Source organism: Camelus ferus, chromosome 17 (assembly GCF_009834535.1).
Source record: "Camelus ferus isolate YT-003-E chromosome 17, BCGSAC_Cfer_1.0, whole genome shotgun sequence".
Lineage (NCBI taxonomy): Eukaryota > Metazoa > Chordata > Mammalia > Artiodactyla > Camelidae > Camelus > Camelus ferus.
Genome location: NC_045712.1, coordinates 19,717,201 through 19,740,221, shown reverse-complemented (window position 1 = coordinate 19,740,221; position 23,021 = coordinate 19,717,201). Strand labels below are relative to the sequence as shown.

At 39.0% G+C, this 23,021-nt stretch overlaps 2 protein-coding genes across 11 annotated transcripts in view; one reads left to right on the top strand and one right to left on the bottom strand.

The window, feature by feature from the left end:
• HESX1 (HESX homeobox 1) lies at positions 1–22,008 on the bottom strand. 9 transcript variants are annotated; one of them, XM_032458242.1, is made up of 6 exons: positions 21,583–22,008; positions 19,703–19,821; positions 1,377–1,663; positions 645–844; positions 272–373; positions 1–175 (listed from the first exon to the last, which is right to left on the bottom strand). In XM_032458242.1, exons 3-6 carry the CDS (start codon positions 1,531–1,533, stop codon positions 77–79), a joined length of 558 nt encoding a protein of 185 aa, XP_032314133.1. In that variant the 5' UTR covers positions 1,534–1,663; positions 19,703–19,821; positions 21,583–22,008; the 3' UTR covers positions 1–76. The 9 variants fall into 9 exon arrangements, with proteins under 9 accessions (XP_032314133.1, XP_032314135.1, XP_032314134.1 ...); XM_032458244.1 differs by having other exon boundaries at positions 1,377–1,461; XM_032458243.1 differs by having other exon boundaries at positions 1,377–1,459; positions 19,703–19,743.
• A 57-nt stretch (positions 22,009–22,065) lies between these two features.
• Positions 22,066–23,021, top strand: part of APPL1 (adaptor protein, phosphotyrosine interacting with PH domain and leucine zipper 1) — a 34,122-nt gene continuing 33,166 nt past the window's right edge. The window contains exon 1 of one of the 2 annotated variants that reach the window (XM_032458226.1): positions 22,066–22,276. In XM_032458226.1, coding sequence (XP_032314117.1) covers positions 22,223–22,276 — 54 coding nt within the window. In that variant the 5' untranslated portion in view covers positions 22,066–22,222. The remainder of the gene's footprint in view (positions 22,277–23,021) is intronic. The other variant, XM_032458225.1, reaches the window with a different exon arrangement.

Sequence of the window (23,021 nt, the reverse complement as noted above, 5' to 3'; positions counted from 1 at the left end):
TTTTTAACACTTGATATTTCCATTGATTCTTCATGTTCTGAAACTGGAAGGTAATCTCACATGTTTAGTTTTCTATTTATTCCAGGAGATCCGTGTTGAAATTTTTTTTTGCCATGAGAAACTGTGATTCTCTATGGGATCTTTTCAGCTTTGCACGCCGATTTTGGAACCATATCTAAAATTAAGGAAAAATAAAACATATCTCAGAAATATTATTTTATTATTTTTAACATTTTAATCACCACAAGTAACAACTAAACTTGAAAATTACCTGGATTCTGTCTTCCTCTAGGTTCAATTTTTGAGCTAAGTCTTCTCTGATATCAATACCAGGATAGCAGTTTACTCTAAAGACATTTTCCAACACTTCAATCTAAGAACAAGGAAACAGTTATTTAAAGTGTCATCATAAAATAAGACTTTAATTTGTATAGCAAAATAGTTGCATTTAAATCTTGAGCAATTAATCTGTATACCTTTTTTTTTAAAATGACTATCCAGAAACTGTTACCAAAAAAAAGATATAATTTATTGTTTCATTAATAAGGCTTCTAAGCTGAGGTCCCACAGTGAATGGGCTTTTGCCCAACAGCGTGTCAGCTAAAGCCTTTGTATTACGATTGCTGGTTGAAAAAATTTCCTACCTGGTTTTGAGTAAAAGCAGTTCTTGGTCTTCGGCCTCTATACCAACTCAACTCTCTTTTCAAAGAAAGTCTTTCTGAGGCTGAAAGGTAATTTTCATATTTCGAAACTCTTTCTTCTTGCACTGGGTGATCCAAAGTACAAGGTAACGAGGTCCCATTAGGAAGACTTGGGATATGTAGACGTAGGTTAACATCTTTCCCTAAAAACAGAAAAATAAACCCCATCTTAGATGTTCAATTCTATATTCCACAAAGTTTTATAAGAAATAATTTCAGGAACTTGTCTTTAATTTTCCTAGTAGAATTCTTCTGGGTTTCACAGGAGAACTGATCTCTCATCAACTAAAATCCAAAAAGCAAACAAAAATGAAAACCTGTTTTGCTGATAGAGGACACTTTTGGTCTCCAAATGTCATTTACTTTTCAGTGGAAAGAGATTTAGAATATCTGATGTGACAAACACAGAGATCCTCCAAAGTAAATGAAGGTTCTTAGAATTTCCTGGGAGTGAATTTTATATCCGCTTGGGTCTAAGGCTGATAGTCTTAATTTCCCATAGGATTCAGCTGGAGACATTAAAAGTGCTAGATACTTCAATTATGTAACTAGATGAAACTGCAGTTTTTCTCTATGTAGTATATATATATATATATATGTATTTTTTTTTTAAAAGGCCAAACTGAATCTTGCAAACGAATAACAAAGAATTTTAAAAATTAAGCTGTGGCATACCTGAGGAGCCGCAGGTGTCTGCCCATGGCCTGTGAGGCTTCATTGATGGAACACAGTCTTTCTTCTGGTCCAGTCCTAAAATGCTCTCAATTGAAAAGGAGCAGGGTGAGGGCTTGCTTTCCCCAAGCCGAGCACCTTCCTGAACGTTGGGAGACATCTTCGTGTGGGTTGCACAGAGCTGCGGCTCTGGGCTCTAGCCTCTCGGAGCCTCCCAGGCTGGCTGTGCCCCACGTGTACAGGGCTGGGACCTTCCTGCAGTTCACCTTATGGCTCTGCTGACAAGGGGGCTGGATTTAGAACGTCACTAATTAAAATCCCGTCTTAGAAAGTTTTAGCATGTCAATGAACACTGGCCCAGCCAGCAGCTTCAGGAGTTAATTGTTTATTTGTTTGCAAGTAATTAGCAACTAATGGCTACACCAGGGGGGCCACCTACAGGGACAAAAAGTGTTATCTCTCCTAAGCAGAGCACAGACTTAACTTTCTCGAAAGAAGTGATGCACAAACTACCACTTCTCTTTTATTTGAAATCATTAATGTATAAAATCATGCTTTTTGTTCTGAAGTTTACACTTTCATGGACTCTAGTTACCTAAACATACAGGCCAGATAGGAGAGCAGTCACGTAATAAATAATCTAATTTGAGTGACTTTTCTTCCAAAGAAATTGGAAAAAAAATAATAATCTCTTAATGCTATTACAGTAATTCTGATGAAAATGCCTGTTTTTCATATGCATATGTAATAGTGAATGTTGTCAATGAAAACACAATAGAATTTGGAGTGCAGCATACTGGAAAAGGTTGGCAATGTTATTAACACCGAGTGTAATTGTCTTCCAAGTGCCTGCATTAATTCATAAGGAACAGTTGCACCAAGTATTTTAAATAATTAATGAGCTAATTCCCTTTTTTTTCCATTTTTTCTTTTAAATGAGAGAGGTACAAGTTTATATGAAGATTCATACATAACCACCTCCAAGCAACTTAAAAGCATGACTATTCAAACGAAAGGAAGAATTTCTCTTTCCATCACAGTTGTTTCAAAGGAAAAAGCATTGTCTATTGCATCTTTTAAAGAAAAATTTCCCTCTGCTGATCTTTTGAGGGACTGTGGACATGTGGACATTTCATGAGGACAATAAGGTTTGTGAAAAAATAAGCAAGAACAGAGTATTTTAATTTCATCGTCCTAGGAAAATGTGAAATTAAAAGAGAAACACAGCTGTTAATTGGGAAGATTCTGAAGCAGCCACTCCTCACCAAAGTTGGGATACTTTCTTAGTTTTTGTACTCCCCTGCTCCTCTTCCTCCAGGACCTTCTTGATAATAAATTTAAGTGCTCAGCTTTGTCCAGCATTTAGACAACTCCTGGGCTTTTCTTGATGGAAGAGGAAAAGTGGTCTGTGCTCACAGAGGTAATAACCTCTACAGGATGGAGCTCAGCTTCATCAGATTTTTCCCTTTCATGATGTCACTTCCTGTCATGATGTCATAAATACTGAGCTAAATTCCTCCTTATTCAAGCTCTAGAGTGGAGAAAGGAGTCACACACAAAATATCAATAGGCACACAAGATGCATTTATAAATATACAAGTAAAGCCAACCTGAGAATGAAAGAACTTGTAAACGTTTACACCTCAAAGAGGTTTCGCCTAGAGCATCTTGGGAGGTAGACTGTGCAACAGTGGGGGTGACCTTACTCTGGGCACACTTGAAGAAGAGAAAGAGATTCAGAACCTTGCAGATTTCTTTCTTTCCTTTGAAACATTCATCCATCCATCCATCCATTCCACAATTGGTTGAACATCTACTCAGTATCAGAAAAAACAGAGTAAGATACTTGCCTTCATGTGCCCATGAAGGTCACAGTGGTGTCATGGATGGGAGGGTGAGGAGACAGGCAACAAACAATACTTATAAGTAAATTATCTTGTACATTAATCAGACAACAATGGTAAGAATGGAAAAGGAAAAAGGGAAGCCAGGAAAGCTGGTTCATCAGTATGGGAGGCAGGAGGTGGCCTCACTTAGACCTTTGACCCCACAGATTAATGCCCTAGCGGCACAAGTTACAAGGATGCTACATGTGCTGAAGCAACGCCAGTCCCCAATTTCTTTTTTATCAACAAGGACTTTATAATATTTTCATTTCTCCTGAGTTAGTTTGATCTGGACTTACAAAATACCATTTTATACATGGATGAGTAGATGAAAATAAAAGATAGAAAAGATACTTTGAAAATGTAGAGGAAAAGTTTTCACATATATTCATTCAACAAATTTTTATAGAGAACTTAGCATGTGCCAGACACCATTCTAGGCACTAGAGATCAATGATGAACAAAGCAAGGTAATTTTAGAGAGTGGTAAACTCATCGAAAGGCATAAACAAGGTGACGGTGATGAAACATAAGGAGGGTGGGTGTAGAGTGGGGAGAGGGTCTGTAAGTATCGATGGTCAGGGAGGCCTCTCAAAGGAGGTGATACTTTAGCTGAAGCTGAGGACAGGAGACAACCAGTATGCCAAGATCTTGAGAAAAAGCACTGCAGTCACAGGGAACAGCAAGTATAGCTGCTGCAGCTGAAAAGCATTGGAATATTTGAGGAAGAAAAAGGCAGTTAGCCAGAGGGAAGTGAGTAGTACCAGACGCCATTGTTTGGAGAGCCAGACCTGGCTGGATAACGTATGCCTTTATAGAGACCATTGTGAGGAGTTCAAGTGCAAAGGGGAGCTAGGGCAGGGTTTTAAGCTGAGACTCAAATGACAGTCTGAGCTGTTTTTACTCACAGTACTTCTGACACCAAATGTGTTATGGGTTTTCCATACCAAGCAATTCTCCAATTTTTTACAGACACCAACAGGGCGTCCTACAATTCAGTTCTGACACTAACTACCTGGAGTTAGTACAGACTCCACAGGCCAAGAGCTCAGTCCCGTAAGGCTGCTCCCACTTTAGATACTAGCTGCATGTCCCAGGTTGCCACCTGTACTTCCGATCAACCAGCTGTAAACCCAGGGTTCCCACGACCCCCTTCTCAGGTTCAATTATTTGCTAGAATGGCTCACAGAACTCAGGAAGGCACATTACTTACATTAACTGGCTTATTACAAAGGATACAACTCAGAACAGTCAAATGGCAGAGAGGCAGAGGGCAAGGTATGGGGGAAGGCGCACAGAGGTTCCATAACCTCTCTGGGCACACCACCCTTCCCGCACTTCAATGTGTTCGCCAACCTGGAAGCTCTCCGAAACCTGTCCCTTAGGGGGTTTATTGGAGGTCTCATTACATAGGCATGATTGATTAAATCACTGGCTATCAGTGATTGTCCTAAATCTCCAGCTCCTCCCCACTCCCCTGAGGTTGGGAGGTGGGGCTGAAAGTTATAAGCCTCTAATCTAAGTTTGCTCTTTCTGGCGACCAGCCCCATTTTAAAGCTATCTAGAAGCCCACCAAGAACCGTGTTATTAGAATGAAAGATTCTTCTATCGCTCTTATTACTCAGGAAATTCCAAGAAATTTAGTAGCTGTGTACCTAAACTCGGGACAAAGGCCAAATACATTCCTTTCTGTATCACAGAACTTGTTTTTAAACACTCACCTTGGCTGCTGTGTGGAAAAAGACTAGAGACAGATGAGTGTAACAAGGAAGATCAGTTGGGAGTTGTTTGTTCAATACATTTTTTACTGGGCATATACTACGTGCAAGGCATTGTTCTAGGTGTGGTGAAAACAGGTAATTGTCTAGGAGCAAGAGATGATGGCTAACAGTGGGTTTGGAGAGAGGTACAATTCTTCAGGAGGCTGTGGGAGATTGAGTAATTGAATAATTGGTTCCAATTCTTCAACGTCAATAGTATATTATATAACCACTCTTGCTGTGGCCTCATAGTAAATACAGTGTCCTTCCCACCCCTTAGCTTTGGGCTTGTCTACGTGACTTGCTTTGGCCAATGGGAAGTGATGTGAGCTGAAGCTTGAAATGTGCCAGCATGACTGATTTGCCCTCCTGAGCTTCTGACATCACCATATGGTCATCCCTGGGGTAGCTGCCACCGCTCAGCCTGAGCCCCAGAATGAACACACACGGAGCACACCCCAACCCATCCTGCAGCCTGCAGCCTACAGTCAAGTAGGCCAAGCCCAGGCAAATTCAGTCAAACACTAAATGACCTGCAATTTCATGAATGAGAAAAGTAAATATTCATTGTTTAAATCACTGAGATTTGGGGGGTTTGACACACAGCATTGTGGAGGAAATAGCTCATTCATTCAGAGATAGAAAAACACATCTTGCAGATGGATTGAATATAGAAATGAGGGAAAGAGAGGCATTAAGGATGACTGTTTTTTGGCTTGAGCAAATATAGTGTCACTTACTGGGTTGTAAAAGGCTGGACTAGGGGAGGAAATAATTGGGGAGAAATGAAGTGTTCCAGTTTGGATAGCAAGTTGGCTACTGGATTTATGACTATAAGCTCAGGGCTGAATCTCTAAGTTTGTGCATCACCAGCACAAATCATCAGTTTTAAAACCATTAAAAGCCAGAGGTTTGCAGGAGATCACCCAGTGAAGGGAACTAGATACAAGAAGGATCTTAGGACCAAGTCCGAGGTATTCCAACATTTGGAAATTGGAGAAGATGTGCTGGAGAAGAAACTGGAGAAGGAAACAGCTAGTAACGCAAGAGAAAAATCTGGGGATATGGAATCGATCCAAGAGAGGGAAAAGGGTCAAGGAGAAGGGTGACTACAATAGCATCTCAAGTGGTCTTCCTGTCTCCATCCTTGATCCCTTATGGCTTTTTTAATCAACACAGCAAGAGGCCAGAGGAATCATTTAAAAATAAGTCAGTTCATGTCACAACTCTGCTCAAAACATGGCTTCCCATCTTAGTAACAGTCAGTCTTTTTAGGGGCCCTCAGGGTCCCATATGATATGCCAGCCCCCTTTTTCTATCTGATCTTATCCCGTATTGCATCTCCCATGCTTACTCTGTTCCGGCCACTTGGACCTCTGCTCTTCTTGAAAGCACCAGGCACAATCCTGCCCCAGGCCTTTACACTGGCTGTTTTCACTACCTAGAATATTCTTTCTTCACGTAACATCATGGTTTACTTCGTTACCTCCTTCAAGTATTTCCTCAAATATCACTTTCTCAATGAGGCTTACTCTTCTGCTTCTTTAAAAATTTCAGCCTCTCTCTCAGGACTCCTGATGTCCTTTGCCCTGCTCCAATTTTTGTTAAAAGCATTTACTATCTTATGCCTCGTTACATACCTGCTTATTGTGTTTACTATTTTTTGTCTGTTTTCTGTCTTTAGGGTTTTTGTCTGTGCTAGTCATCCCCCAGCATCCAAAACAGTGCTTGGCTCATACTAGATCAAAGAATAAATGAAAGGTCAGCTGTCAATGCTGCTGAGAGGTTGAGTAAGAAGACAGAAAGGTATCTACTAGGTTTGTTAAGGAGGCGGTTACTGGCAACTTTGGCAAGCTGGATGGGTAGAGAAAAAAGCCAGACTTGAAGTAAATTGGAGAGTCAATGAACTATTTCTGGTCTAGCAACATCCTGGGCCATATTCCTTGAAAGACCTTTCTACTACAAAACAATTAGATGCTAAAACATACCTTCAAATGCATTGCTGGGATCCCAACAAGTAAGGGAAACTTTATTTGTTCACCAAAGAAAACAACAAAAACCCAACAACCACGAACTGAAATCAGAACTGGGAGCAGTGATCAGTAACCGAGCAATAAACATGAGGTCACCCAAATGGGCAAAAACACTTAGCATTACGGAAACCAGGATTCTAACCCTCAGGCTGGAAGTAGGTATAGGAGAGCTGAACTGAAGACCCTCACTTCAGGTCAGGACCTTCAACATTGGCTCCTGGCAAAAGCAGACCAAATCCTCCCCGGAGGAAAGCTTCCCAAATTTAGGTCCACGGGATTCCCACAGATTAAAAGCAAGCAAATATAAACTCATAATCAAAGATCATCAAGCACATGAAGCTAGACAACACAAGAGAAAATTAGCAGAAACGAGATTTACACCATGTAGCAGAGACTGCTAGTTGTTTCACAATATCTATTCTACACTTTTCAGTAGCACTATACTTTTTAGGTAAAGGTTAACAACTACAATTCCCAAACTGTCTTACATGTTGGTATGATCCTATGACTTCTCACCTATGAAATGTGAGCAGAAGCAATGGGTGTAATTTTTAAGTCCTGCTCTTAAAACTTAGGGCTGTGCCCTTCCTGTTCCCATTTTCTCTCTCCTGCTGTTTGGACTGTGGACAGGATAGTGGGTGGTGAAGTGTTAAGGACAGGCAGTGTAATAATAAAAGAGAGAGGGAGCTGGGAACACTGTTGATTGGGAACTGGATTTTTCTTTTTTTTTTAATTTTTTATTTTTTTGAGGGTTTTTTTTTTCTTTTTTTGGTAGGGGAGAGGTAATTAGGTTTGTTTATTTGTTTGTTTTTAGAGGAGGTACTGGGGACTGAACCCAGGACCTCATGCTTGCTAAGCATGTGCTCTACCACTTGAGCTATACCCTCCCCCTGGGAACTGGAGTTTTCTATTCTAGCACTGGACTATGTACTTGGATGGAGAAATAAACGTCTGTCTTGTGATTTGGGGTCTCTGTGTTATAGCAGTCAAGTCTATACCCTAACTAACACAGATCCAGAAGAAATTCAGATACTAGAATTATCAGGTATAGAATATGTAATAGCTATTAATGAAAGTTTAAGGATTCTAAAAGTTAGAATCATCAATAGAGACAAACAGAAAGAAATTATCAGGAATGTCTGGGAAGATTTTTAAAAGAACCAAATGCATTTGATAAAACAAAAAAATATATATAACTATTGATATATACTCAGTAGATAAGTTAAAGGCATTTTGGACACAGTCATGAGGGTGTCTTATCCACACCCTGGCCAACACTTGTTATTATAAACATTTAAAAACTCTTGCCAATCTTACATGGTAAAAGAATCTCATTGTTTCCTTCTGCATTCCTTCAAATAAGGTTGGCATTTACTTCTTCCTATGTTTATTAGCCAAATGTGTTCCTTCTTTTTTGAAATGATGGTTTATGTCCTTAGTCTTTTTAGGCTGCTATAACAAAATACTACTGAATGAGTGAGTTATAAACAACACAAACTTATTTCTCACAGTTCTAGAGGCTGGAATTCTTTGATTGGGGATGCTAGTGTGGTTGGGTGAAGGCCCTCTTCCAGGCTGCATACTTCTCATTGTATCCTCTTGTGAAAGGGACAAGGATGCTCTCTTGGGTTTCTTATATAAGGGCATTAATTCCATTCATGAGGGTCTGCCTTCATGACCTAACCACCTCCCAAAGGCCTCATCTCCTAATACTATCACACTGGGCAGCAGGATTTCAACATATGAATTTTGGGGGATACATAAACATTCAGACCATAGCATGTCCTTAGATCATTTTTTATCAGGGTGATTTGTTGTTGTTTCTTAATGAATTAAGAGTTTTTCATATATTAAAGATAATAACTCTTTGGCATATATAATAAACATTTTCCTCATTTTTCCCTTTACATTTTTACTTTATTGATGCTGTCTTTTGTTATACGAAGTTTATATAGTAAAATATGTTGATACTACCCTTTATGGTTTCTGCCTTTAAAAAAGGCCCTTATAGTTCCCTTTATAGTAATGGCAAGTAGTTTCTATTGTACCTATCCTCCCAAAGATATAAACTATAAACCCTGGGCAAAATATTTTAAAAACTATCCCAAAATACTGGAAACTGGCCAAAAGCTGGCAGAAATTGAAGAGGGGGAGAATCTGGAACAAGTGAAAAGCCCTGGATAAGTTACTCATTTTTACGGCTTTTTGTCTGAAGGCAGGCACCAATCAGCACTATGTGGGATGATTCATGGTCTTTCTGACTTAAAAAAAATCAAAGGAGAGAGTCCAGAGTGACCACAGCAGCTAGAAAGTGACAGGGAAGCCTAGGAAGGAAAGAGATACAGAGGAGGGCCCCAAATTCTGCCCAAATCCATGGCTGAACTGGGCATGCACAGGGAAAACACCAAACATCTCAGCTAACACTAAAATGACTGAACAGAAATTTCAGCTGATGACAACTATAAGGGAGACAGATTTTAGAGGTAGAGCATAGCCTGACAAAATAAAACCAAAGGAAGAAAGATAGATAAGATAGATCAACACTCTTGAGAGGAATATAACAGAATCTAGAGACTATGGATATCATTCAGAATGTCTACAATTCAATCCAAAATTACTAGACTAACAAAGAAATAGGAAACTGTGTCCCATATTCACAAGAAAATGCAATTAGTGGAGAAATTCCCAGGAGTGATACAGATGTTGAAATAAGATGACAAAGATTAAAAGCAACTATTGTAAAGATACTCAAGTACATTTATGAAAATATGATCATAAATGAACAAATAGTATACATTATCAGAGATGTTTACCATAAAAGAGAACTAAAAGTAACTTCTAGAACTGAAAAATAAAGTATCAGAAATAAAAAATTCACTGGGTGGGCTTAGCAGTATATTGGAAATGACAGAAGAGTCAGTGAACTTGAAGCCATATTAAAAAAAAGGTTATTTAATAAGAACACATAGAAAAAAATAACACTAGAAGTCAAATTAACACAGCCTCAGTATCCTGTAAGACAATATAAAAAACTAACCTATGTGTAATTAGAATTACAGAATGATAAATAGAGCAACTACAGCAGAAAAAATATTTGAAGAAATAATGGCTGAAATTTCCCAAAATTCGGTGAAAGACCTAAATTTACAGATTCAAGAAGCTCAAAAAACCCCAGCAGGGTAAACACAAGAAAAACTATACCAAGGTACATCATAGTTGAACTGGATGAAAACTAAAGATAAAGAGAGAATTTTGAAAGCATGCAGAGAAAAATGGCACATTATATACATGGGAATAACAGTATGATTTGACTAACTTCTATTAAGAAATAATGGAGGTCAGAAGACAATGGAATAACATCCTGAAACTGCAAAAAAGAAAAAAACCAAAACCAAACCAACAAAAATACCCTCTTTTCAACCAAGAAGTCTATATCCTACAAAAATATCTCAGAGAATGAAGGCAAAATAAAGACATTTTAAGACAAAAACTAAGAGAATTTATCATCAGCAGACATGTACTACAACAAAGCAACCATGTGCAGCTGCCTGTGTTACGTGTTATGAGTAACTACAGGTTCTGATTTGGTCTCTTGGATAGCTCTCTCCAGGGGAAGCCAGCCACCGTGTCAAGTGTAAAGGCCAACATGTAGAGGAAATGGGGTTTTCTGTCAACAGTCTATACCAATTTGCCAGCTATGTGAATGAGCCACTTGGGAGTGAACCCTCCAGTCCCAGTCAAGCCTTCATAATGATTTCAAGATGACTGAATCCCCAACTGATATCTGACCACAATCTCAATGAAGACTCCAAAATAGGACTGTGTATTCAAGTCACTCCTGAATTCCTGACACAGAAACTGTGAGAGGTATTAAATGAATACTACTATTTTAATCATTAAACTTTGGCTCATTTGTTATGGAGCACTGGATAATTTATACGTAAGGTTCCATCAATTAAAAAAGAAAAAACTAGGGAGTAGGAGAAAATTTTAGGTTGAATGATGAAGAACAAAAAAGAGAATACAAATTACCAATATTAGGCATAAAGAGGTGATATCACTACAGAGACTACAGATATTAAAAAGAATATTATAAACAACTTTATACCAATAAATTCAACAATTTATATGAAATAGACAAGAACCTAGAAAAACATATGATTACCAAAACTGAGACAAAATGAAACAGAAAGTATGACTAGTCATATACCAATTAAAGAAATTGAATTGGTTATCAAATTCTTTCCACCAGGCCCAGGTACTTCACTGGTGAGATTTATCAAACATTTTTTAAAAAGTCTCAAACACACACCAATCTCAAATTCTTTCAGAAAATAGAAGGGGAAGGACTTTTCTAACTTTATGAGGCCTAAGTAACTCTGATTTTAAAAAATTTCAAAAAAAATAATAGACAAATATCACTCATGAACACTGACACAAAAACCTTAAAATACTAGCAAATTTAATATAGAAATATATAAAAACGGTAATACAATATGACTAAGTGGGGCTTTTCCCAGAAAAACAAGGATGGTTTAAAACTCAAAAATCAATCATTGTAATTCATCATATTAACAGGAAAAAAAAGAGAATCACGTGATCACTTTAGCAGATGCAGAAAAATACTCCTTCGTAACTTAAAATTTTTTTTCAATAAATTAGGATTAGAAGTAATTTCTTCAATCTGATAAAGGGCAGCTACAGAAATAACTAGATAACGTACTATTTAAAGGTGAATTATTGAATGCTTTCTCCCTAAGATTAGGAACAAAGCAAGGATGTTCACTTTTAGCAATTCTGTTTAACACTATATTAGATCTAAGTCAGTGCAATAAATAAAGCAAGAAAAAGAAATAAAAGTCATACAGGTCAAAAAGGAAGACGTAAATGGTCTCTTTTCACAGATAACATGATTGTTTACACAGAAAAATTTAACAAATCTACAAAATAGCTACTAAAATTAATGTGAATTTAGCAAAGATATAGTATAAAGGTAAATATACAAAAATCAATTTAATTCCATATATTAGAGGTAAATAATTAAGCATATACCTATGCTATGATCCAGCAGTTCAATTCCTAGAAAAATGAAAACATGCCCACAAAACAATATACAAGAATATTCATAGAAGCTCCATAGACAATAGCCAAAACTGACAACTAGGTGTCTATCAACAGGAAAGTGAGTAAACCATGGTATAATTATATAATAGAATACAGCAATATACAGGTATATACTACCACATATGCAACAACATTGATGAATTTCAAAAACATTATGCTAAGTCAAAGAAGACTTATACAAAAGAATACGTGAAGTATGATTTCACCTATGTGATGTTCCAGAACAGACAAAACTAGTTCATACTGAAAAAAAACAGAATGTAGAGTTGGAGGTGGAGACTGACTGGGAAGAGGAGTCAGGAAACTTGAGGGGTAATGGTAATGTTTTATATCTTGCTGGGGTTTGGATTATACAGTTGTATTCATTTGTCAATACTCATTATTTAATACTCTTTAAAATTTATTCACTTCACTGTATATAAAAATTTATCTATTAAAACATAAGCAAGTATTGAACTATTGTTAATGATAATACACATGCAGAAGAGTTTAGAGGAGAAGTATATTGATGTCTGTAACTTTAAAATGTATAAAACATAAAATGAATTGGTGGATGGATAGATATGATTATAATTAAACATTATTATATAATTGTAGACAGAACTTCCAATCCAATAAAGTTCTCTAAGATGATGTACATGTTCTATGTCTGCACCATCCAACAAGGTAGCCACTAGCCACATGTGGCTAATGAGCACTTGAAATGCGGCTAGTGCAAGTGCTGGTGCAATTTAATTTTAAATTTAATTTTGTTGTAACTTATTTAAATTTAGGTAGCCATATATGGCCAGTGGCTACCATATTAGATAGGACAGAGAACATTTCCATCACTGCAGGAGGTTCTGTTGGACAATTCTGGTCTAGAAGTACAGGACAGTGTTGAAAATAGTGATGATGAAAACAGACATCCTAGTTTTGTTCCTGACATGAGAATAGTGTTTCACCATTAATACAATATTTACTGTTGGTTTCTTTCTTTTTTTTTAATGGGGGTGGTAGTGGTGGTAATGAGGTTTATTAATTTATTTCTATTTGAAGGAGGTCCTGGGGATTGAACCTGGGACCTCCTGTGTGCTAAGCATGTACTCTACCACTTGAGCTATACCTCCCTCCTATTGTTGGTTTCTAATAAATGCTATAATGAACACAAACACAAAATGCCTATAGTGCTATATAGCTTCTAAAGCATGTGAGCATATTTGTTTAATTCTTTGACAAATCCTTTATTATTTTGTAGCTGAGAAAACAAACTGAGAGTTCAGTTGTAACTTGCAGAAGTCACCAACCAGCAAGTGGTAACTGAAGTTGACTTAAGTTTTCTGTCTTTAAATTCCCTTTTCTACTGACTTTATCAATTAATGGTCTCTGTAACATCTTCACCAATGATCTCATGATATAAACATCAAAGTGTACAGATCAGTTAAGAAAAAGGTTGTGAAACCTTGCATATGATACATTCTCAGTATCTTTCAACACTTCTTTTGATATAAGACATAAAAGCCTGACACACTGACACTGAAGAGAAGAGATTCTAGGAATTGTAAAATTGAACAGTCTGTATTTTAAACATCTATATGTACAAGATGAAGTAAAAACTGAGAAGTATATATCACTCCAGGGCAATCCACAAGTTAGGTGTTATACCATTCTCTAACTAAAGCTTAATAAAAAGTGATATGAGGGATTCATTTGAAAAATCTGAGCTTAAAATTTAAAAATCCTGAGCCACGGTTCACATCTGTGACGCTCTATCATTACTAAGGTTCTTATCAGCCATTGTTACTTGAGGCGCATGGTATCTTTCCCAGTGATTACAAGGTTCAGGAGAGTTGAAACTGTTTCCACATATACTTCTCTCTCTCCCAGCACCCATCACAGTGCCCATCACATGGGAGATATTAAATAAAGGTTTGTTAAATAAGTTCATTTATTTATAACATTTAAAAAACATCTCAGCATTTGTTCTTCTCAATCTCAGAAGAGTACAGTTTCATATTTTTATACTTTCAAATCAGTTAAAACTATTTTCAGTACAGTGCCTGGCATATATCAAGCCCTTGATTTTAAAAATTTGATATAAAGTCATCCAAAACACAGATGCATTTTTTTATTTTTAAAAGATTCATTTAATACCATGGTATCTAGAATAAAATACGAGAGTATCCTTCAGTTTTACCCCATTTTTACTCTCCAACCTACTGGCTACCGATACTAACAGTTTAGTGCTTCTCTTGTCTTTTAGAATGCCTTGACATAAAGAGGTAGATAAACACAAACCCACACACACATTTTTATCTACATGGAGTCAGACATATATATTGTTTTTCAGTGTGGTTCCCACACAGTGACATGACACTATGTCAGCATGTACACAGCTCTATCTCATTCTTCAAAAGCTGCCTGGTGCTTCAGCAAGTGGAAGAACCATAATTTACTGAACTATACTGCTGATAATGACACTTAGGGTTGTCTCCAGTTTTTTAAACTATAGTAAACATTATAGCAATAGGTATCTTGTGCATACATGTTAGCACACATGCAAAACTAGTATGTCCCTGAAAATTTTTCTTTGAAGAATGTACTAATTTTTTTGGTGGGTGCTGCCATATTTCCTTCTAAGAAATCTTTACCAATGAGCACTCTCACCCAGTCTAGCCCTTGTCCTTATGTCCTCCGAGGGTTGACAGTGGGAACAAGAAAACTCAGGACTAGGCTAAATTAGCCTCAGGTTTTCCCCCAGACTCAATAATCAAAGATAAAATAGTTTAGGATTTAGGGCTCCCAGGGGCTCAGGCCTACACGTTAGTGCCATTTAATCTAATCATTGCAGATTAAATGAGAGTTGTCAGTTAACCTGAGAACCTGATTGTTATTTATAACATTGTTTCTGGAGGATAAATGTTATGGTTCTTATCAACTTAAAAGCTGACTTTTGAATCACAACATTTATTAAACTCCAGCATGTATCAGGGATGTTCTAGGCACCTAGGAGATGAAATGATTTCTATCCTCATGAAACTCATGATTAAGACAGTAATTAATATTAATTTTGTTAGGTGAAATAATGTGATTATGGTTACATTTTTTTTAAATGCTTTTTAAAAAGAGATTCTATTTAGGTATTTACAGGTACAATTTCAGGATGTCTGGGTTTTACTTAAAGTACCTCAGGAAAAGAAGAAAGAAAACAGATAACTGAAGCAAGTGCTGCAAAATGTTGATGAGTGTTCAATTGGAGTGATGAGTGGCAGGTATATGTGGGTTCATTATCACTGATGAATAGATATATAACAATGTGGACTCATTATTTTTCTACTTTTGTAAACATAAATAATAAAATTCCCTTAGTCTTCTAGGGAAGACTGTCCTAGGTGCTTCCCCCTGCACAAAAGCCCTTCTCTTCCTGCTGGTGTTCTGACACCCCACACCTAACCACTCTCTGTGTGGATGCCTTCCTCACCCCACTGGTGCTCTGAAACCCCACAGTAGGCTGCCCTTCATGGATACTCCCCACACTCCTTGCATTCTGAAATCCTGCAGCGGGCTCCCAACCTGCACAAAAGCCATCTTCACCATGCCTGGACTCCAGAACAGCCTTCTCAGGCACCCTCGCCCTACTTTTGCTCCAACATCCTGCTGCCTATGGGCTGCCCCTCCACCAAAATGCCATTTTTATCCATCTTGAGCTCTGACACCCCCCTATGCAGATGTCCTCCTCATCTTGGACAGGCTCTCCATCCCACACCAGGGTGCCCCTTTTGCATGGATGCCCTCATTACCCCTGCTGGACTCCAATACCCATTCTGGGCCCCGTGGGCCACCCACCCTGCATAGACTCCTACTTTATTTGGCCCCACCTAAGGCCTTTAGGACTGAATGATTCAGAAAGAGAAGGGGAAAAACTATATATCTCTTTTTACATGAAATCATTGTCTTCTGTTATTAAGACATTACTTTTGACTCTGTACATAAAATATGATTTAGCTAAACCACTGATGTACTTTTTCCTTTAAATCAATATATCTCATAAAGTATCAAGTTTATTTAAGACAACGTTACTTTGCCCAGAATTTATATCTCATCTCACTAATTTATCCAACTCCTCCAACATTTGTTTCAAATCCCAATCTCTATTAAAGGTGTTTTTATCCGAAATCAGAATAAAAGTCAAAATCCTCACATAGGCCACTGGGCTGTCCATGATCTGGCCTCCTCTTCCTCGTCCCCACCAGACTCTTCCCCTAGGCTCCCTCCTTTCCTGCCACCCTGATTCAGTCTACACAGTTCTTAAAATGAGCCAAGCCACTCCTGTCTTAGGGCTTAGGGCCTCTGCCCTGCTGGTTCCTCTTCCTGGAACACTTTGTCCTCAGATGTCCCCACTGCTCATTCCAGTGACTCCTTCAAGTTTTTGTTCAGATGTCACCTTCTTAATGAAATCCACTCTGACAAGCTTATTTAAAATTGCAACTGCCCCCTCATCCCATTTTTCCATAGCACTTCCCGCTTTCTAATACACTGTATTTCTAATAATACTTAAACGTTTTTTTTTTTAATTGTCTTTTCTCCCTACCATTCCCACTAAACTGTAGCTCCACAAGGGCAGGGGTTTTTTAATATTTTGTTTATTACCTAATAAATATTTGTTGAATGAAGGCAGCCATTTCCTGATGTAGTTTGAACCCCAAAACTAAATTCAGAGCACCATCTAGTGTTCTTGGAAGGATGTGCTGATTAACTCTGAGACCTACCTCTATTAGTTGTGATATAAACAGTATGGTTTAATCAATCCTCAGTTGCTCTGTTTTTTACTGCCCTCTGTGGTTCTATAAAAAGTAAAATTATTTCAATGATTAAACAGTCATGGCACATATTGGCTTCTTTCAGAGCAGTCTCTTCTCTACTGCCTGCCTGTTGCTCCCCAGAATTTCTGATGAGTAGGAGTGTTATGAAAGTCTTCTGTCTTAACCTTGGGGTATCGCTCCTCCTCCCACAGCCAAAAAACAAAAACAGGGTAATAGCCTTTGCTGGTTTGGTACCTACACCACTTTTCCAGAATATCACAATATATATTTATTGATTTAAAAATTTTTGGTTTGGTCACAAAAGCCCCTAAATCAAAGTGATAAAACAGTAGCAAGGGTAATGGTAATACTATGTAAAACAGTATCAGGGTTCTCTAACATAATAAGGACAATCTTCTGACTTAGAAAATATTTGTTTCTTTAGATATGATGAAGGAAAAATGAATAAAATGAATGCTGCCTTAAAAGCATTAAAATATTTAATATTTAATAGTAAATAATGAAAAGAATAACTAGCTGATTTTTATTGAATACTTATTATGCCCAGCACTATTCTGAAAGCGTATTAATCATCTTCACAAGTCTATCATGTAAGTTTCTCTACACTAAGCTCCATTTTTCAGATGACAGAATAGAGACACAGAGAAGTTAAGTAACTTGACTACAGTCACAGAACTACTAGAGTGAAGCCAGGATTCGAAGCCAGCTATGCTGGCTCCACAGTCCATGTCCATGAGCTCATGCCTATGCTTTCAACTACTTCTCAACAGAAACAGAAGTGATGCTTCTTGGTTTCAAAGTTCTTGGCTTAGTCAAAGAAATTAGTTTATAATGTTCTCATCTTCCAAAAAAGAATTAAGGTAACTATAAAAGAAACAAGCATATACAATTATCCTAGAAATAAAAGTTTTATTCTTTTCACAGTCAAGAAAGTAGAAGCTACAGAATTTGCCTTTCTAAGGATTTAAGGTTTAGCCACGAATCTAAGGCTGCGGTGGCAAAGAGCAAAAGCAACATTAAGGTTAAAGGCCAGAGAGGCATTCGCAGTGGCACACTGAAGAATTGGTAGGTCCTTGCTGCCCACCCACCTCCTTTTGCAACACATTCCTCAGAACTTTTGATTCTACCCTCCAATTGCCCAAAGCTTCCCCGTGCCCTACCACTGGTTCAAATGTTTTAAAGTAGATGGAAATGACTCAGGTTCCCAAATTACCAATTAAAATACTCATTTCTTGAATTTGGCTCATCTCACCTGGATGTTAAGAAAACAATAGAATTACCTGTTAAAATCAGTCTCATTAATGTGTGATTTATTAGGTAACATCCAGGATTATTTGCACTATACATTAGACTCTCAAAAGGAGTATGAATTCCCCCAGAATTTCAGACTGATGGAGACTTTCAGGGGATATCTGTAAGTAGCAGTATTCCAAGCTCTCTAGGTGATTCTGGAAATGGTGCCCTTCTCACCATCTTGAGCTGGAACCAAAGACTCTTTCCTAAGTGTTTACTTGACTTTCTAAATTTTCTAAACTACAATGTTATTTAGGAAAGAGAAATGGCTATTTTCCATTTTGGATAGAATTTTTCAACATGTGGTTTGAGGATGATCTGCTTTGGACTCACCTGGGAAAGACTCTCAGCTCTATCTCTGTCTGACCCACTGCATCAGAATCTTCTAGCTGGGCTCAACCTTCTCCAGATGACTTTTACGTGTGCATGAGTTTGGTAACCACTAGCCTAGGGGGACAGCTTTGAAAAGTAAAGCACCAGTGTCATTTGGGTTGTTGCATTCTTTCCTATTATAGACCGCAGACCAGAACTTCAAGAAGTATCATGTAAAAACCTAATTACAAGCAGATCAAATATAATTTTAGGAGACTAATAATTAACAAATCTATTTACAAGACTGTATGTCCTTTCGTTGTAAATTATATATGTGTAACTTCTTAATGGATTATATGTGTGAAACGTCTCAAAGAATTCTTTGGTGGATGTCGTTTAATCCTGACTTGCCTTCCATAAAATTAAGGAGCTGGCCAAAGTTTTTACTATGCTACCCACACGTGAGTCTCCAGTAACCCTTGAGGCACTATCTGAAGAAGCCTCATTTCCTGTATAAAAGCAATTGAGTTTGGTCAACTGTACAGTACTTAAGCTGATGAAACTCAAACTGGTTTCCAAAGGAGACTATAATTCTGCCGCTTTAAAGACGTTTTAAAATAGGAAATACATTCATTTTTCTGAATGAGCAGAGTGCATAATAGCCTAAAGCTAGAGGATCCAAATAGAAAGTCTTTTAAGATTCTTTCTAGTTTTATAATTTGATGTAACTGCCTCTTTATCCAATTGAATATCAACTTGTTTTTGCTTTTTTTGTTTTTAATCAACTGAGCCTGGCAAGAATTCCTTGCACTTCTCTGATAATACAATAGCCTCCTTTACAAAAATACAGTTTACTTGCACATAACATACAAAAAAGGAAACCATTTAACTTGATGACACTACCCCACCCAGATAATTCAGATACCTAAGAGAATTTTTCATCGGAATTATTTGGTTTGGCCAAGTTATCTGGCCAAACCCCTTCAGTTATACCATATAATTACTCTCTTTGTTACACTTAGTTTTTACCTGTCACTTACTCCTGATTCTTATCAATTGCCACTGCCTTTCTTCTCCTTCACTCATAATCTAATCAGTTTAACCAGGAATGTCACTTACCATGAAAATCTGTCTTTAGAGCCAGGTTGCATGCCACTGTGCTGACAGAGTAGGAAAGAAATGTCAAAAATCAGAGTTGTGTTGCTGAGATCTGTACGATGCTGGGTATATCCAAGCGACTGTAACATTAACATTAATACTGTGTAAGAACAAACTCCAAACCACCTTTCAAAAACTAAAGCTCTTATCTAGAGGGTGACTAGCTGATCAACATCTAAGAGGAGAGCTAACTTAATAAAAAAACAAACAACCCAATCCACAAATGGGCAGAAGACCTAACCAACCAATTCTCCAATGAAGACATACAAATGACCAATAGGCACGTGAAAAAACACCCAATATCATTAATTATCAAAGAAATGCAAATCAAAACCACAATGAGGTATCACCTCACACCAGTCAGAATGGCCATCAATCAAAAGTCCATGAACGATAAATGCTGGAGAGGGTGTGGAGAAAAGGGAACCCTTCTACACTGTTGATGGGAATGTAGTTTGGTGCAACCATTATGGAAAATAGTATGGAGATTCCTCAGAAGACTAAACCAGACTTATCATACGATCCAGCAATCCCACTCCTATGCATATATTCAGAGGGAACCTTAATTCAAAAAGATACACGCACCCCAGTGTTCACAGAGGCACTATATACAATAGCCAAGACATTGAAACAACCTAAATATCCATCAACAGATGACTGGATAAAGAAGCTGTGGTATATTTATACAATGGAATACTACTCAGCCATAAAAAATTTAAAATAATGGCATTTGCAGCAGCAGGGATGGACCTGGAGACTGCCATTCTAAGTGAAGTAAACCGAAGAGAAAGAAAAATACCATCTGATATCACATATGTAGAATCTGAAAAAAAGACAAACTTGTTTACAAAACAGAAACAGACTCACAGACATAGAAAACAAGCTTATGGTTACAGGGGCAGGGGGAAGCAGGTGGGAAGGGATAAACTAGGAGTTTGAGATTTGTAGATACTAACTAATATACATAGAATAGATAAACAAGTTCATACTGTATAGCACAGGGAACTATATTCAATATCTTGTAGTAACCTATAATGAAAAAGAATGTGAAAACAAATATACGTGTTCATATATGACTGAAGAATTATGCTGTACACCAGAAACTGACAACATTGTAAACTAACTATACTTCAATAAAAATATATATATATACAAAAAAAAAAAGAAAGTTTATAACACTAAGGATAATCAGGTGAAACTATACTGCAAGTCTACCTGGTAAAACTTTTAAAGCTTGATTTTACCTCTCCTTTAAGAGATCATGGGAAAAATCTAGTATTTTAGTTTAAAATATGTAACATCTATTCCAGTTGCTGTATTTGAGGTTGTTCCACTGTACCTGGATTTGTTCCAATTTATCTGCGGAACCAGGCAACTAACAATCTTTACTCAGCATTTCTTTTATTTCTTGAATGAAGATGAGATGGACTGGTGGGATTCGTGCCTAGATTTTTAGAAGACACTAGTAATTTTGCCATTTTCTCTGTACACTGATTCCTTTATAAAAAACAGAGAAATGAGACAGTGTGAGGTTGGGGAAGATGGACAGACAGACAGGAGTTCTAATCCAGACCAAGTTCTAGAAATAGAGCTTCACTTTTCTCTCCTGAAAAGAGGACTAGAGCCCGAAGAAGCTATTTAAATCTTCTTCCAAAACTTTTTAATCTATCAGAAATACTAATCAGTTACCAACATAATTCACCAGTGTACCCTGACTTTCAAAAGACGTTTTCATTTGTGATTTAAAATAAATGTATGTCTAATTTGTGGTGAGTCGGCCCTTCAAAGCCGGGTAAGAACTGATGACATGGTAACAAAGCCACGTTTTTAACTGAACATACCGATATCCACGTTCCCAGAAAAATCTTTTCGAGTCGACTGTCCACGAATTTACCAGAAAGCCAGTTAACGACACAACTTCTGACCTCGCAGGCATCTGAGGCAGCACCATTTTGCTGGAGAGGGGAGACTGGACGTTTCAGGCAGGGTTGGGAAGGTTATAATTTGAGGAAACTAAAGTGAGGCCTCTTTCATGGTCTCTGACGAAAAACGTTACGGGAGAAGTTAAAACCGCTCCAAATTCCCCAATGCGGTCGTCATTCGAGGTTCTGGTTCCCACAGACGCACGCCTTGCTGGGGGCAGCAGGCCCCCTACGATTTACATCCAAACGCCCGCGCGCAGCCGCCCGCGCGCAGCCGAAGTGCTCGAGGTGCGCAGAGGCCCGCGGTCGCCGCAGAGCCGCTCGCGGCCAGTCCCGCTGCGCCGACGGGCGTCGCCGCGAGCCAATGAGCGCGCCGGGAGGCGTGGCAGTCAGGACGAGAGGGCGGGATTTCCCGCGCGGCGGCGCGGCCGCTCGGCGCCTGGCGAGGGCTGCTTCGCCAGCGAGAGAGGGCGGGTCGGGGTCAGCTGCTGCAGACGGGCAGGCGCACGGAGCTGTGGGCGGCCGCTGCCTCTCCTGCCGCCGCCCTCCCTCCACCAAAATGCCAGGGATCGACAAGCTGCCCATCGAAGAGACGCTGGAGGACAGCCCGCAGGTGAGGCGCGTGCGGCGGCGGGAGGCGAGGGAAGGAGCCGGGCTGGCCGACCCCAGGCCTGGCCCCGCCGCGCTCGCAGGTGCCTGCCCTGGCCCAGGTAGGCTCAGCCGCCCAGGGCTCCCGCCTGTCGCGCCCTGAGCCGCCGAGGCCGGGCCGCCCTCCCGAGGCCGACGTGGGCCTGCGCGGCTGGGCCGAGAGCTGCGTGCGGGATCTGGGACCTCGGCGGGCGGCAACCGAGCCGCCTTCGCGTTGGCTCGTGGGCCCGGCGGTCACGTACGCGCGCGGGGCTCCTTGTATTTGGCAGGAAGATTTTTTTTTTTTATTGCCGTGATGTTAAGGGATAAATCCCGATCTTGGAATTTTCTCCCGGAGAACCTCTTCGGAGAAAATGCAGAAGGAGAAAAGACCCTGTAAACTTACTTAATGATTTCTAAGCAAGCTAGGGAAGGAAATGGATAGTTTTTCTTGTGGAGATGCTGAAAGGCTGTTGATTTGGCCGTGTGGAATCTTCGGCGAAGCCCGTCGTGCGTCTCGGAGCCTCCCCTAGTGTCGTGGCTGTGAGTGTAGCTGCTGTCACTCGAGGGCGGTGCACACCGGGTGATGGACGGCGCCTTCGCCGCTCCCCTACTGCTGCGCCCTCGTTGCAGGCTTGGCTCTAACAAACTCATCAAAATAAAAGCCCTGTTTCGTGCGTTGGGGATGATACTAGTGGTTGCTCTAGCTTTAAGGCAGTCTAGGAGAACGT

What these genes read in the sequence shown, in the direction of transcription:
- HESX1 (XM_032458239.1), bottom strand. Translation starts at nt 21,692, where the DNA reads ATGGTGCTGCCTCAGATGCCTGCGAGGTCAGAAGTTGTGTCGTTAACT. An exon ending in TTCTGGGAACGTGGATATCG is followed by an intron (nt 19,744 to 21,582) that starts GTATGTTCAGTT and finishes CTACTCTGTCAG; the next exon opens with CACAGTGGCATGCAACCTGG. An exon ending in AGACACCTGCGGCTCCTCAG is followed by an intron (nt 845 to 1,376) that starts GTATGCCACAGC and finishes TTCTGTTTTTAG; the next exon opens with GGAAAGATGTTAACCTACGT.